The 16831-nt window shown below is 53.4% G+C and overlaps 1 protein-coding gene across 3 annotated transcripts in view; it reads right to left on the reverse strand.

The window, feature by feature from the left end:
* Positions 1-760: 760 nt before the first annotated feature.
* OTOF (otoferlin) overlaps positions 761-16831 on the reverse strand; it is a gene marked incomplete at both ends in the record, with an annotated part of 118568 nt that continues 102497 nt past the window's right edge. For all 3 annotated transcript variants that reach the window (XM_084203546.1, XM_084203545.1, XM_084203547.1), the window contains 10 exons: positions 761-941; positions 1538-1638; positions 1752-1930; positions 2940-3181; positions 7240-7338; positions 9714-9802; positions 10540-10682; positions 12331-12491; positions 13071-13241; positions 14327-14454. In XM_084203546.1, the coding sequence (XP_084059672.1) occupies positions 761-941; positions 1538-1638; positions 1752-1930; positions 2940-3181; positions 7240-7338; positions 9714-9802; positions 10540-10682; positions 12331-12491; positions 13071-13241; positions 14327-14454 (1494 nt within the window). The remainder of the gene's footprint in view (positions 942-1537; positions 1639-1751; positions 1931-2939; positions 3182-7239; positions 7339-9713; positions 9803-10539; positions 10683-12330; positions 12492-13070; positions 13242-14326; positions 14455-16831) is intronic.

Here is a 16831-nt window from a genome sequence, read left to right on the forward strand (position 1 = left end):
CTCCAAGAGGAGCAGGGATGGTGCTGGCAGTGGGGACAGGCACTGGGGATGCTCTGTGCCCTCACTGCTGGGCACCATGTCCAGCATTCCCAAGGTGGGACAGATCCCTGTGCCAGGGAATGTGATCTCCAGAACTCTGCCAGGAGCAGGGATGGTGCTGGGGATGCTCTGTGCCCTCTCACACTGCTGGGCACCATGTCCAGCATTCCCGAGGTGGGACAGATCCCTGTGCCAGGGAATGTGACCTCCAGAGCTCTGCCAGGAGCAGGGATGGTGCTGGCAGTGGGGACAGGCACTGGGGATGCTCTGCACCCTCACTCTGCTGGGGCTGGCACGCCCGCAGCTGCTCCATCCCAGCTCCCTGCTCCATCCTGGATTCTGAACATCCCTCCAAGGAGCCTTTCCAGAGCACTCCTGCAGCTCCAGTGAGGCAGCCCCAGCTCCCCCCTCCTTCCCCTGATTCCCAGGAAGGCACCAGCCATGACCCCAACAGGCAGAGGCCTCAGAGACTCCCACAGGAGCCAGCTGGGCACTGGTGTGGGACACAGAGTCTGGGGATCTTTGCCATTCTCCCTCCCCATTTCCCTGGCACTAAAGCCTGAGTGGGACCCACAGAGAAGGAATGCAAAGAGGAGACCCAGCAGCAGCAGCAGCAGGGAGGAGATGCCCCCAGGGCTGCCCAGAGGTCACAGGGAGGAGAAGGACACGGAGCTGGGAAGGTTGTGCAGCAGGCTGGGGACACGGGAGAGGCTCCAGCCCTTCATGCTCCCAGCAGCTTCTTGACCATGTATCCGGGCATGCTGTAGAGGAACAGGGCCACCATGATGAGGAGCAGCAGGGCCAGCACGATCTTGATGATGAGCCACTTGTAGCGGGTGCAGATGAGGTATTTGATGGACTTGAGCGGGTTCAGGAACCAGATGAACGACGTGTCCGGGCGGCTGCAGGGGAACCAAACACCCATCGTTAATCCATCACCGTGGGAAAGGGATTTATGGACCTTAAAGTTCATCTTGTTCCACCTCCTGCCGTGGCAGGGACACCTTCCACTGTCACAGGCTGCTCCAAGCTCCAATGTCCAGCCTGGCCTTGGATACTTCCAGGGATCCAGGGGCAGCCCCAGCTCCTCTGGGCACCCTGTGCCAGGGCCTGCCCACCCTGCCAAGGAACAATTCCTAATTCTCAATATCCCATCCATCCCTGCCCTCTGGCAGTGGGAGCCATTCCCTGTGTCCTGTCCCTCCAGGCCTTGTCCCCAGTCCCTCTGCAGCTCCCCTGGAGCCCCTTCAGGCCCTGCAAGGGGCTCTGAGCTCTCCCTGGATCCTTCTCCTCTCCAGATGAGCACCCCCAGCTCTCCCAGCCTGGCTCCATGGCAGAGGGGCTCCAGACTCAGAACACCTCCATGGCCTCCTCTACTCCTTTTCCAGCAGGTCTACATCTTTCCTGTTTTGGGGCTCAGAGCTGGATGCAGCACCACAGGTGGGAGCAGAATCCCATAATCCCAGGTCCCTGCTGCAGAGAGGCTTCTCCCACTCACTTGGGTTTCTCCAGGGGATCAGGTTCATTCCGAGCCAGCCCAGCAGGGGATTTCTCAGCCTCCTCCGCTGTCAGAAGGTGCAGCTCAGCCTCAACTTTGCCCTGCAGGGAGCAGAGAGCTGTGCAGAAGGAACAAAGCCATGTGGGGGAAGCGGGGTGTCCACAAAGAGTGGACAGTCCACAGAAGGCAAACCCTCCCTTTTCCCCAGCCTTACGGTGATCTCCAGCTCATCATTCTCATCTCTGGCCACGAAGGGCCACCAGCCCTTGACACGCTTCTGCTTGAAGATGGAGATCATGGGCAGCTCAGCCTCGTTGGTCACCATCTCCAGGCTGCACTGCTTGGACGTCTTGGCTCCCCGGGGGAAGCGGTTCAGGTCCAGCTCGATGGCCCCTGCCAGGATAAAGGGGAGGACAGAGGTTGGCATGCCAAAAAGGCAAAGTCCTTGGCTGGAGATGGGCTGGAGCAGCATCTCCTGCCCTGGGGAGCAGCTTTGAGCCAGGTCTGGGGAGGAGAAACGGGGCGGCTTGGCTACAGGAGCAGTGGAGGAAAGGGATGTCAGAATCATGGAGACATGAAGGTTGGAAAAGCTCCCAGACCATCCAGTCCAGCCTGTGCCCGATCCCCACCTTGTCCCCAGCCCAGAACACTCAGTGCCATGTCCAGGCCTTCCTTTGACACCTGCAGGGATGGGCACTCCAAACCTCCCTGGGCAGCCCCTGCCAAGGCCTGAGCACCCTTTCCATGCAGAAATTCCTCCTGATGTCCACCCTGAGCCTGCCCTGACCCAGCCTGAGGCCATTTCCCCTTGTCCTGTCCCTGTTCCCTGGGAGCACAGCCCAACACCCCCCCGGGTGTCCCCTCCTCTCAGGGAGTTGTGCAGAGCCACAAGGTTCCCCCTGAGCCTCCTTTTCTCCAGGCTGAGCCCCTTCCCAGCTCCCTCAGCCTCTCCTGGGGCTCCATTCCCTTCCCAGCTCTGTTCCCTTCCCTGGACACGCTCCAGCCCTTCCAGGTCTCTCCTGGCAGGAGGGGCCCAGAGCTGCCCCCAGCACTGGAGGTGCCCCAGCAGTGCCAGCACAGGGGACAGGCACTGCCCTGGCCCTGCTGCCACCCCAGAGCTGGCACAGCCCAGGGGACAGTGGCCTCTGGCCCACCTGGCCACTCCTGGGCTCATTCCCAGCCGCTGGCACAGCACCCCCAGAGCCTTTCCCACCCCCCCTTTCCCATCCTGGAGCACTCGGTGTGGTTGGTGTGACCCCAGTTCAGGACCTGGCCCTTGTCCTTGCCCCATGGATCCAGCCTGTCCAGAACCCTCTGCAGACCCTTCCTGCCCTCTCACCCCACCTGCCCCATCCAGCAGCAGCTCAGGGGGTTTGTGGGGTGCTCTGGACCCTGCACGTACCCAGGAAATCATCGGCCGAGAAGTGGTCGGCATCCCAGACCTGCAGGGTGAGGCGGGCCGGGATCTTGTACTCGGTCTCGTCCCAGGAGAACATGGACTCCTTCTTGGAGATGACGATCTTCTCCTCGGCCATCAGGTAGTCGAAGGGGAAGATGTAGCGCCAGTTGAAGTTGCCTTCCCCAGTGAGGGAGTGGTAATGGACATCAGTGTCCTGCTTGTCCTCCTGCTGCCCCTTCAGCCACCTGCAGGGACCGAGGGGGTGAGAGGGGGGCTCAGGTTTACATGGGGCAGGAGAGGGGACAGGACCACCCAGTCCAGGCAGCCAGGGTGCCTCCAGGTTTGGAAAAACCTTAAAGTTATGAACAAGGGGATGGGGATGCTCCAGGCACTGCAGCAGGAAATCCAAGGGGCAGGAGGATGCCAGAGGGAATGGAGAACTTCAGGAGAAGGAGATTCAAGGGGGTTGTCTGAGGGTTTACCCTGGGTGAGGAGATGTGGAGGAGTTGTACAGGAGCTGGGAGCAATGCTGGGGAGGTTGGAGCAGAGCAGGATGGAAAGGGATCGGAACTTTGGACATGGGACTGGAGGGACAGGACAATGGGAATGGCTTCCCACTGGAAAAGGGGAGATTTGGGTGGGATATTGGGAAGGAATTCTTTCCTGTGAGGGTGGGCAGGCCCTGGCACAGGGTGCCCAGAGAAGCTGGGGCCACCCCTGGATCCCTGGAAGTTCCAAACCTGTCCAACCTTGATTTGGACACCTCCAGGGATGGAAGGTCCTCAAATTCCAGAGGGATGGAGCTGCTGGGATGGCTCCAAGGTGTAGTCAAAGCTCAAGGTTTTGCTTGGATTCCTTGAGCTCCATCCCACAGGATTTGTCTGTTGAGAGAGAACCATGGTCTGGAGCAGCCTGGGACAGTGGAAGATGTCCCTGCCCCTGGCAAGGGCTGGGATGGGATGAGGTTTAAAGTGCTTTCCTATTCCATGATTCCGGGACTCTCTGATGTGGTGAAGTTCTGGAAGGGGCTTTCCCTTCCTGCTGAAGGAGGTTGAAGCGGAGATGGGAACAAACCAACAGAACAAGCACCACCAGCTTGGCTCCAGACTCTGGGGCTGGAGCTGGGGGGGTGGAAATGCCATGAGGGGACATCAAGACAAGCTCAGAGAGGGGCAGAGGGGACTGAATGGTGCTTTAAGTTTTAGCTTTTTTATTTTTCAGATTCTGGACTAAATAGTGCTTTAAGTTTTAGCTTTTTTATTTTTCAGATTCTGTGCCCCTTTAGTGTGTGGGTCTGAGCTTCACATTAGGGGATGGTGATCTCTCTGCACAGAGTAGGGAGACAAAAAAATTCCTTCTCTAGCTGGGGACCAAGGAGAAATGATCCAAATCTCAGCCCAAGAGCACAAACACCGTGGGCTGGAGAGAGAAAAACAACCAGGGTGGGACTGCATGGCCCAAAGCTGTAATTGGATGATTAATTCCAATATGCAAATGGAGCAGAACTTATAGAAGTGTGAAAACTCATGGCCTGTTGTCCATCTTGGGTGTAGCCCTGGCTGGGCTCTTGTGCTGCCCAAGGTATACCCTTTGAAAGCCTTTTAATAAATCCCTACTTTATTCCTTTAACTGTCCGGCCTCTGTTCTAGGTGACCACTCCAGGCACCATTTTTTGGCAACTCTGCCAGGACAGCAAAGCATCTGGAAAACCCCTGGACCAGAAACACCCAGCTCCTGTCCCCCACTCTCACCGGCACCCCCAAGGGTGAGGTCCAGAAGGTATCAGAGCCCAAGAATCCTCTGAATGAAGGTGGTATTTTGTCTGATACCTTCTGGACCACAGCTAGGGCCCCTCCTGGGAGTGCTGGCAGGAGTGGGGGACAGGAGCTTGGTGTTCCTCATCCATGGGGTTTTCCAGATGCCTTCTGTCCCTTTGTGGCCATCAAAACTGATGCATTGGGAAGGCTGATCTAGAACAGAGGCTGGGCAGAGTCCCAGAATAAAGCAGGGATTTATCCAAAGTATCTCCTCCATGGACCCACCTGGGGCAGCACCAGAGCCCAGCCAGAGCTGCACCCAAGGTGAACCAAAATGGCCCCAAAATGCCCGGCCGGGCACGGGGTCTGTCCCTGGGATCAGCTCTGCTCCATTTGCACCTTGCAGTTCATTGTCCCATCCCAGCTTTAGCCCCTGCAGCCCCACCCTGCTTGTTTTTCTCTCTCCAGCCCACGGGGTTTGTGCTCCTGGCCTGAGATTTGGGTCATTTGTCCTTGGTGCCCAGCTGGAGCAGGAATTGTTTTGTCTCACTGCTCTGTGCACAGAGCTCGCCATCCCCTAATGTGAATCTCAGACCCACACACTAAAGCAGCAGAGAATCTGAAAAAATATAAAAATATAGAAAATAGAAAAGCTAAAACCTGAGGCATCGTCAGCACCTGAGTTAGGGGCTAAAGGCATCACAAGCAGTGAGACCTCGTCACCCCTTGACAGAGATGTCTTGTGGAGGATCACTCAGCCACAGAAGCTGAGCTGGGGAGCACTGCCAACCTCCTGGCCCTGGGGCAGTGGGAGAGATAAACTCAGGGCAAGAACAAAAATTAAGACATCCCATCTGGTCACTTTGACTGCTCTGAGGAGAGAAGACGTAACAAGGACATTGCTGGTGCAAGAGAATGTAACAGGGACTTCATAACCAAAAAGATTTTGTTGCTAAGGGAACGGGGGCAAGGGGTTCAGAGTGGGAAATTCTGTGTGGAAGTTAAGGAACTATAAATAGTGGTCATTAGTGTAATAAACTGGCTTTGCTTGCATGTGGGAACTCAGCACATCGCTCCCGACATCCAGAGCTACCGAGAGAACCCTTGGGGGCTCAAGAGCCTTAGAATGTTGCCAAAAGTACCTGGTGGCTCAACTTTGACCCTTGGAGAGATGTGCCACCTGTATGTGGGGATATAAGAATCATTGGTGTTTAAAAGATATAGAAATAGCACGATTACAGGTCAAAACACAGATTTTAAGATTTTGGTACAAGGGAGTTGGGAAAACAAGATAGAAAGAGTTAAGGCCTGCCACGTGGCTCTTCCTCCTTCTTCATGTCTTCCATTTTCTGTGTGATGTAGATATTTTTGATAGGTTCCTAGTAAAGGTACACTTAGTAATAAAAATGATAAGTATTGGGGACAAAAGATAAATATAGTTTACGTAGTCTTTGTTATAAAAGGATGCGACCGCCCTGTGGGCAGTCAGAGTGCCTTTGGCTGCCTTGCTGGCCAGACCCCGGCTGGGCAACAGAAAAACTTTGTAGATAAGAAATAATAAACAACCTTAAAGACGGAACCTGAGAGTCCAGCCTCGTCCTTTGAAGCCCAGAGAGCGAACCCATCTCACCCTTGTCTGGGCAGAGACAAACAACAGCCGGCCCAGACACTTGCACACAGCATGGTTCATATCTCAGCCTCTGCACTGCCAGGCATCTCCTCTCCCACCACGAAGTTGTCACGTTCCAAAAACCACCCCAGCGGAGCTCCAGACAAGCACCCACAGCTCCAAGAGTGTGTGCAGCCAAGGAGAGGGGGATAGGCAGGAAACAGCACAGGAGACGCCAGCAGCATCTTTGGAATCTCATCAGAAGCAAGAAAGAGACTCTCAGGAAACATCCCCAGAAAAACCTGACCAAGATGCCAAGACATCCATCCCCTTCCCCTCGTGTCCTCTCCATGCTGGATTCTCCCCAAAGAAGGGGTGAGGACCCCCAAATTCTTCAGTCCCACCTCCAAGCATGACACAGAAGTAGATGAGGGCACATCCACCCACTCCTGGTTGGTTTTGGGTCCCCCATCATTGCCCGTGTCCCACCCCAGCAGGGACTCGTACCCACCCCAGGAGAGGCGGAGGGGGCACCGGTGGAATTCCAGGTTGTACCTACCCCCTGATAAAAATGTCACTGGATTTCTCCCCAGTGGAATTCCAGGCTGTACCTACTTCCACGACAAAAATGTCACTGGATTTCTCCCCGGTGGAATTCCGTACCTACCCCCTGACAAAAATGTCACTGAGTTTCTGTCTGGTGGAATTCCAGGCTGTACCTACCCTCTGACAGAAATGTCACTGGATTTCTCTCTGGTGGAATTCCAGGCTGTACCTACCCTCTGACAAAAATGTCACTGGATTTCTCCCCGGTGGAATTCCAGGCTGTACCTACCCCCTGACAGAAATGTCACTGGATTTCTCCCCAGTGGAATTCTGTACCTACCCCCTGACAAAAATGTCACTGGATTTCTCCCCAGTGGAATTCTGTACCTACCCCCTGACAAAAATGTCACTGGATTTCTCCCCGGTGAAGTAGTCGTCGTCCTCCAGGATGACCTCGTCGGTGTTCCACACGATCACCCTGAGCTCGTACCTGCCCGAGGGATGGAAAGGGAGGTGAGGCAGGGGAGAAGGGAATGGGAGCAGGGAATGGGATAGGAGAGGCAGCTGCCAGGACCAGGGAATTGCTCACAGGGATCTGTCCCAGGGATCTGGAGGGCAGGATCAGGGACAGGAGGGGATCTCAACCATGGAGATGATTACAGGGATGGGACTCTTCCTATGGGGACAAGACATGGCAAGCTGGGAATGTTCACCAGGAGAAGGATCCAGGGAGACCCCAGAGCCCTTTGCAGGGCCTGAAGGGGCTCTGGGAGAGCTGTGAGGGACTGGGGACAAGGCAGGGAGGGACAGGACCCAGGGAATGGCTCCCAGTGCAAGAGGGCAGGGCTGGATGAGATATTGGGAAGGGATTCCTGACTGGGAGGGTGAGGAGGGGCTGGGGTGGAATTCCCAGAGCAGCTGTGGGTGCCCTGGATCCCTGGCAATGTCCAAGTCTTGGATGGGGCTGGGAGCACTCTGGGATAGTGGAAGGTGTCCCTGCCCAGGGCAGGGGGTGGAACAAGTTGAGCTTTAAGGTCTCTTCCCACCCAAACCCTTCCATGATTCCATAATCTCCATGGGATCTCCTGGATCAGCCTCACCAGGGTGAGACAAGAATCAAAGGGACTTTTCTCTCCTCTGCTCCCAACCTCTGCAAGGAACTTGCCAAAGGCTCAACAGGGCAGCTCAGACTTGGATTTTGGGAGATTTCTGACCAAAATTGGGTCTGCAAAACAACCAGAGCCCAACTCTGTTCCTGCTCTCCCCTCTTTACACAACAGGGCTGTGATTCCCCCCAAAATGGGCTCAGAGTCCTCCTGAGGACTCCAGGAGGTTTGGGGTCTCCAGGGAATTCCCAGCAGGCTGGGGAGCTTCCCGTTGCTTCTGCTGGGCTGGGAATTTCTTGATGGTGAAACATAAACCATAAACAAAATCCATAAACGAGCTGTGGGAAGGCTTGTGGAAAATAAGGAGAACTTCACGACAGCAGATTTTCCCTAGGTGGCTGCAATTTGTGACCTAATTAAGAACCACAAGAAAACCTAATTAAGAACCACAAATCTCCATAACATTAAACAAGAAGGACTTCTCTCCCTAAGTAAACTTTAAAAAAGAGATTACTTTAGCGGCAATAAACTGGCTAGAAATTTTAAGTTTTGTTTCTTTACATTATCAGTAGAAAAAAAAAATTGTAGGGAGAGGAAAAGTGTTTAAAAAAAGTTTGTCTTAATTCTTACTACTTTTTTTTTTTCTTAATCACCTTTAATAAAATTTTCTTTATACCCTTTTAAAGTTTTAAGCCTGCTTTACCTTTCTCCTAATCCTATTTTATAACAAGAAATAAATACACTGCTAATTAACCAATACCAAAACCTACCACACCCTTTAGTACGTTAACCAAGCAATCTCAAAATTAAGAAACTCTCAAATTAGCAAAATTAGTGGACTACACAAAATCAGTGTTTCTGCCCAGTTTCAAACTAAAACCTCCACACAGAGGAAGTGGGAGTGGGTGGAGGAAGAGCAGAATCCCGGCTCCTGCAGCGAGGGGAGGCTGGAGGGAGGCTCAGGGCACGTGGCCACAGCACCTCACTGGACGTGCCAGGGGGTCTCCAGGTGAGGGAAGTGGATTTCCAGCTTCCTTAACCCCCTCCTCTGGGATCTCCCTCTGGATGAGCCCATCCTTGGGATTCCTTCACCTTTTCCCTTTCTCCTGTCTGTCCCGTGCTGTGCCTCTCCCAGCTGGGATCCAGGGATGTTCTCTCCACCCAAGGCACTGGCTGCTTGGGAGGCTCCCATTGGGATTCCCAGTGCCATCCCTGTATCCCAGCCCTGGGGACAGGAACAGGAGCCCAAGGCCAGCAGGGTGAGAAAGGACTAGAAGGGATATTGAGGGAAGAAATATCCCTCTTCCCCCTCTGTGTGCTACCTGTGCCTGCTCTTTCCTCCTTGGAATGCTGTCCCAGGGGCCTCCACCACCCATCCTTCTGTCCACCACCTCCTGGAAAAGCCCAATCCAAACTGCCCTGGGATAACCCTGCCCAGGAGAGGCTCAGGCTGGGCACTCTGCTCTGCCCTGGCAACGATGGAATTTCCCAGTTCACACCAGCAAGAAAAATCAGGATCTGCAGGGGATGGAAGATGTGGGATCCCACCCTCAGGAGCAGCTCTGGAAGTGCCTCCAGTGTTGGGATCTCTGGGAATGGCAGCACGGATGAGGAACCCAAGCAGAGGGCTGGGCTGGCCATGGAGCACCAGCAGGAGATGGGAGAAGCCAGGCTCCATCCCCAACCTCCCATTTTCCTTTCCCATTTTTTGGCTGGGCTGCCAACCAATCCCAGTAAGTTTCTTAAGTAAGTTCCTTACTTCTTTGGTTTCCTGGGAGAAATATCGATGGCAGGGCCGGGCGCTGGCATATCCATGGGGAACATGTCCACCCACATCTCCAGGCGGCCCTGTGGGGTGGGAGAGGCACAATCAGCTCCCCTTGTCCCTCCTGTCCCCTCCCCACCAGTGTCACCCTCTTCCCACAGCCATCATGCCAGCCATGCCAGATATGGAGCGGGACAAGCTTCTCCCATGCCACAAATCCTTCTCCAGCCCTGCAGAAACATTTCATGGAGGGGGTGAGACTGGATGGGGTTTCAGGCCCTTTCAGCACAAACCATTCCATGATATCCATGTGAGCTTGGATCAGCCTCACCAGGGTGAGCTTTCCATCCTCTGCTCCCAACCTCTGCAAAGAGCTGGCCAAAGGCTCTACAGGGCAGCCCAGGCTTGGATTTTGGGAGATTTCTGACCAAAATTTGGTCTGCAAAACGACCAGAACCTGTGTTCCCACTCTCCCCCCTTGACTCAACAGGGCTGTGATTCCCCCCCAAAACAGGCTCAGAGTCCTCCTGAGGGCTCCAGGACTTTTGGGGTCTCCAGGGAATTCCCAGCACTGCCTTTTGTGCACAGCAGCTTGGGGGTTCTCAGTCCCTTCTGCTTGGGAATCTGTTGGGAATTTTGCTCCCAGATGCCCAGATGTAGGGAATCATGAGGGACTGTGGGATGTGAAATGGATGAGGATGAATCGGGAGGCACTGAAGATTTTCTCTGCTGGCCTCCCAGGCTGACTGGCCCACCCTGAGATGGGTTAGGGCTGCGCTGGCCCCCATGGGCTGCCCCCAATCCCGTTGGAACGTGAGACCTGCTCGATGCCCGGCTTGTCGGGGTTGAGCAGCGGCCGCGTCTCCACGTGCTCGGGGACGAGGCGGCAGCCGGCCCGCGGGATGTCCTCCCAGTGCCGCAGCACCGCCAGCGCCAGGTGCTCGTCCGTCGGCTTCTTCTGGCCTGGAGGACAAAGGAGAGCTCCGACAGCTGGGACAGGGACACAGGGACAGCAAAGTGCCCAGGGCCTGTGCTCCAAGGCGCACAACTGCCTCATCCTCTCTGTTCCTTGGGAACACTTTGTCCCAAGGGTTGCAGAACTGTTCCAAGGTGCAGAACTGCCTCATCCTCTCTGTCCCTTGGGCTGCAGAACTGTCCCAAGGTGCAGAACTGCCTCATCCTCTCCATCCCTTGGGACAACTTTGGCCCAAGGGTTGCAGAACTGTTCCAAGGTGCAGAAATGCCTCATCCTCTCCATCCCTTGGGACAACTTTGGCCCAAGGGTTGCAGAACTGTTCCAAGGTGCAGAAATGCCTCATCCTCTCCATCCCTTGGCACCACTTTGTCCCAAGGGTTGCAGAACTGTTCCAAGGTGCAGAAATGCCTCATCCTCTCCATCCCTTGGGACAAAGTGTTCCCAAGAGGTGCAGAACTGTCCCAAGGTGCACAACTCTTCATCCTCTCCATCTCTTGGGACCACTTTGTCTCAAGGTTTGCAGAACAGTCCCCAGGTGCAGAACTGCCTCTTCCTCTCCGTCCCTTTGGACAAAGTGGTCCCAAATGTTACAGAACTGTCCCAAGGTGCAGAACTGCCTAATTCCATCCATCCCTTGGGAACACTTTGGCCCAAGGGTTGCAGAACTGTCCCAAGGTGCAGAACTGCCTAATTCCATCCATCCTTTGGGATCACTTTGGCCCAAAGGTTTGCAGAACTGTCCCAAGGTGCAGAACTGCCTCTTCCTCTCCGTCCCTTTGGACAAAGTGGTCCCAAATGTTACAGAATTGTCCCAAGGTGCAGAACTGCCTCTTCCTCTCCATCCCTTGGGAACACTTTGGCCCAAGGGTTGCAGAACTGTCCCAAGGTGCAGAACTGCCTAATTCCATCCATCCCTTGGGATCACTTTGTCCCAGTGGTTGTAGAACTGTCCCAAGGTGCAGAACTGCCTAATTCCATCCATCCTTTGGGATCACTTTGGCCCAAGGGTTGCAGAACTGTCCCCAGGTGCAGAACTGCCTCATCATCTCCATCCCTTGGGAACACTTTGTCCCTCAGCCAGCACTTCCTAACTCCTCTCGCCTCTCTCCAATCCTTGGAGAAGGTTCAGATCCCCATTCAGTTTTCCTTGTCTGAACCAGTCCCATGTGCACTGACCACATTTTCCTTCTTTCCTTCACCCCTTCTGGCCCATTTCCCTCTTTCTTGGGCAAACATGAGCATGTTGGGACACAACCCTCATCTCCCATTGTTTGGGAATGCATTCCCATGGATAACAATTCCCTAAATGCTGGAGGTGTCTCCATGGCTCTTGGGACATGCACTGCTTGGACAGCATTTCCAGAGGCAGCTTTGGGTGTCTGTGGATGTTCTTGAGTGATTCCAAGAGGAACTCCCTGGTCTGGAGGGTCTGTAGGACTCTGTAACTGGTCTATACTGGGATGATGCCCGCAGGGCTGGGGGTGGTTGGACTAAACAACTTTCAAAGCTCCATTTCAAACCACTCCATGATTCAAACTACTCTGAGATGCCAACCCTGGATGATGAGGAGACCCCCCCAGACCCCTGCTCTGCTCCAGAACCTCCATTCCAGGGGATGATCCCACAGGGCCATACCATTTTCATCCTCGATTTCTGTGGGGCCAGTGAAGACCCTGTTGGCAACTTTCACTCTTCCCCCTGGCCCGAAGTGTGGCCCATCCACTTTTCCCTCTTTGCACAGCTTGGACAGGATTTGGGATGGCTTCATGGGGTCACGCCAGGTGTTGTACCCGTGGCTGGGAACAGGACAGCAAGATCAGACAAAAAAGGTTGCAAGGACAAAGAAATTTTTTTTTCCTTTTGCCAGGAAAAAAACCCCACTGCACCATGAAGCACCCAGAATTCCCAGGGGAAGAATTTGAGGCAGTAAAGGTGAAACTTTAGAGCAAATTTGATCCCCCTGTGCCCCTTTTTCAAACACCTTCCACCCCAGTTTGGCTCAGACCTGGAATTCCCAGTGCATCCTGCTTGATTCCTGATGCTCGGCATCGCCCCGTTTGCTCTGCTCCCATTTCAGCCCTGACCTCACCCCTCTTCCCAGTCCCACCAGTCTCCCCAGTCCCTCCCTCCTCCCCTGGGCTCCTGATGACCCATTCCACCACTCCCTAATGCTGGGGACAAAACCAGGGATAGCACAGACTCCTCCATTCATCTCTGCCTCTTGCAGGGTTGGACAGTGTGAGGTTTTTCCCAAAATAAATAATTCCAGGGTCAGCAGGCAGCCAAGGGGGGAGATTCCTGTGGGAGCCCTGGGTGGGAGGTGACACAGAGGAGGGTTCAGATGTGAGGTGGGACAGGGAAGGCTTTTCCCATACATGGAGTAGGTCTGGGACACGCCGCAGGTCGCCCGGTGCTTGCTGTAGAAGCGATTCTCCAGGTCGATCTTGGTCTCCCCGATGAGGTCATCAGTGCCCACCAAATCCCAGTCGTACACAGCCACGGTCAGCATGGACTCCATGGGGAAGGTGGCCTCGATGTCGAAGGATCTGGGATTGGGGGAAGCAGAGAAAAGCTGCTGCAGGCTCTGGCTGCCACTCAGGACAGAAATGTTTCTGCTCCAGTCCATGGATGGTGTTCAGTCTGCATCCATCACTGCAGCACACCTGAGGTGGGGTTTGACTCAACTGCCAGCCCTCCACAGGGAGGAAAATCCTTGGCCTGGATGTCCCATCAGCCCTGAGGCTGAGTGTTCCAGATTGCAAGGCAAGACATATTCTATTACCATCTGTATGGCAGTTGTCTTTTGTCAAGTGGGCAGTTTTCCTTATCTCTCTCTGAGGGATCACAATCCACAATCCCTCTCCTCCCTCAGGAGGTTCTGAAACACCAGCACAGCTTCTTCACTGGATTTCCCAGAGGAACAGCAGCTGCCTCTTCCTCCACTCAATCTTTGATCTTCAGAAGAAGACTACACCCTTTTCTGCAGGATCCCTGCTCCAACAGAACCACACCTGACCCTCCAAGAGGACTGCAGCCACATTTCCAATTGAACTGCTGCCAACACCCTGACCAAAAGCGTCAGGTTGTGTTCTGACTCTATCAGTGCTGGTCTGATTTACTGCGTTGTTTTATTTTATCCTTTTATTTTCTTCCCTATTAAAGAACTGTTGTTTCCTGTTCCCATGATTTTGCCTGAGAGCCCCTTAATTTAAAATTCATAGCAATTCAGAAGGGTGAGGAGAGTTTACATTCTCCATTTCAGGGGAGGCTCCTGCCTTCCTTAGCAGACTCCTGTCTTTCCAAATTAGACACTGAGTTTGTGTCTTATTCTCACTCAAATTTAGGTCTAAAGATTCCTAAGCAGGTGTTTCACCTTGATCAGATAAATTTCAGGTTCATCTTTTAAACACCCGGTGCTACGTTGACCACACACTGGCAAAGGAGGACACCCTGGAAGGACATCCACACTGTGGGTTAAATCCCATAAATAAAGCTAAATAATAAAGCTAAATAATAAAGATAAATAAATAAAGATAAATCCAGCTCAAGGAGCAGCCAAGGAACACCTCAGCTGCAGGTCTGAGGGCTGTCAAGCTCGGGCTCAGCACGGCAGTTCCAGGCACAGACTTACTTCCCAAAAACAGGGTTCAGCTGCTTGGAGATGTAGTTCTCCTTGTCCTTGATGTCCGTCTTGCCCAGCTTGATGGCGATGTAGGGATCGGCTTTCCCGTTGATGTCCGCTGGGTGGAGGTCCGTGGCCTGCAGGGAATAGGTGGGATGGGTCAGCACTGTCACAGCAGCCAAGGATTCAGGGATGGGTCCATTCTGCATCCCTGATGATGGGTTTCTCTTCGAGCCAGGTCGTAGGAGCTCTCAGAGAACCCATCACACCCGAGATAGCTCAGCTACCCCAAAGGGCCTAAAATTATCAGGATGGCTTCTGAGGTAGTGTTGGAAACAGAAAAAGTCTTAAGAAAAGGTAAAATAAAGCTCTTTCAGAGAAAAATCCAAGCCAGAGCAAGAGGTTCTTGCTCCTCCTAAAACACTCCACAAAAGCGATTATTTCCTTACAGAGCTCAGCTACCCGGAGCAGCATAAAATTATCAGGATGGCTTCTGAGGCAGTGTTGGAAACAGAAAAAGGTTTAATAAAAGGCAAAATAACAAAGCTCTTTCAGAGAAAAACCTGAGCCAGGGGCAAGAGGTTCTTGCTCCTGCTAAAATACCCCACAAAAACAATTATTTCCTTTGTTCCCTTCTTTTTCTACTGAATTACCTAGGCAGGACCTCTTGGCCTCTGTCCAATTGACAACCCCAGGTTTGAGGTGAAGTCCCAAAGGTCCTATGAGTTGTCTTTTGTACCAAATTGAGGAGAGAAACTTCTGGGCTTTTTTCCTTTTTCAGCAGACAAAGGATAATTTGGTCACTCCATCAAAAGAGGGGCACATTCCTGCACCCTGAAAACATCCAGTTCCTTCAGTCCCTAATCAAAGTGTCTTGGATTGAAATGGGGATGAAACAGTGTCTTGGATTAAACTGGGAATATTCCTGCCTCGGGTAAATCCCTGTCCTATTTTAGGGAGAGTTTGGAACTGGCTTTGTCCTGAGATGTCACCACAGTGACCTTTGGAATCTCAGCAGAGGCAAGAAAGAGACTCTCAGGAAACACCCCCAGCAAGAACCTGGCCAAGATTCTGAGACATCCATCCCCTTCCCCTCGTGTCCTCTCCATGCTGGATTCTCCCCAGAGAGGGGGTGAGGACCCCCAAACTCTCCAGTCCCACCTCCAAGCATGGCACAGCAGTAGATGAGAACACATCCACCCTCTCCTGGCTGGTTTTGGGGTTGACCAAGCTGGTGTCTGCTATTCCAGCCTGGTGGTGGATGGGAGACTCCGTATCCCAGTGGGAAGGAGCTCTGGATGGAGAATGAGGCTGGTGGGAAACGGAGCCAAAAGTAGGTTCCGTTTGTAACACACTGGCACAAGGTGGTGGCAAAGGGCAGTCCAGGTGCTTCCAGCTGGATGGAGATCCCTCCCAAGTGCCTGTCTGCAGAATCCCAGGCTTGGAGACAAGGGGATGACCACTTCAGGGGTCAGGAAGTGACTTTTCCCAGAGCGCATTCCATATATAGACAAAAAACCTGCGTTGGCTGGATCACGTCAATGATCACAGAGCAAGTGTTCAAGGAGGTGCCGTGCCCTTCAGAAGGATCTCCTCAATCCTGCCAGATCCCATTCCACCCTTTTTCTTCCATTCTCTCCCATCCCAAACCATCATCAGGGTGGTGGTTTGGTTGTGGAATGAACCAAAACCTCACACTACAGGCTGATCCAAACTATCCATGGGAATTGAGCGCCAGGACACGCCGGTCCATCCCACCTCCTGGAGAAACGTCTCTGGATCTGGCAGGAGCATGGATCTGTCCTGTTCCCTGGGATGTCCCTGAACAGCCTGGGATAGCGGGAGGTGTCCCTGCCCACAGTAGGGGGTGGAGCAGGATGGACTTTAAGGTCCCTTCCCACCCAAACCATTCCATTCCCAGCCATTCCTTCCCACCCAAACCAAGGAGCTGCTCCAGTCCTCAGGCTGCATCCTGGGTCCTGATGCACTGGTGATGCCTCAGGTTTGGCTTTTCTATTTTTCAGATTCTGTGCTGCTTTAGTGTGTGGGTCTGCGCTTCACATTAGGGGATGGTGAGCTCTGTGCACAGAGTAGGGAGACAAAACAATTCCTTCCCTAGCTGGGGACCAAGGACAAATGATCCAAATCTCAGCCCAAGAGCACAAACAATGGGGACTGAAGAGAGAAAAACAAGGATGGGACTTCATGGGCTAAAGCTGGAATTGGACGATGAACTCAAATATGCAAATGGAGCAAAACTTATAAAAGTGAGAGACCCTGCGACCAGTCGTGCATTTTGTGACCATTTTGGGTTCATTTTGGGTGTAGCCCTGGCTGGGCTCTTGTGTTCTCCTCAGCATTGGGGAGATCCTTTTAATAAATCCCTACTTCATTCTTTAGCTCTGTCCAGTCTCTATTCTAGCTCACCCTTCTCAAGGCATCAGTGGTGGAGCACTGGAGCGGAATCCCCACCAGCTCGGGGTGGAAGGGAGTGCCAGATCCCACCTGCCACTT

Source organism: Fringilla coelebs (genome assembly GCF_963513975.1).
Source record: "Fringilla coelebs genome assembly, chromosome: 3".
Classification (NCBI taxonomy): Eukaryota; Metazoa; Chordata; class Aves; order Passeriformes; family Fringillidae; genus Fringilla; species Fringilla coelebs.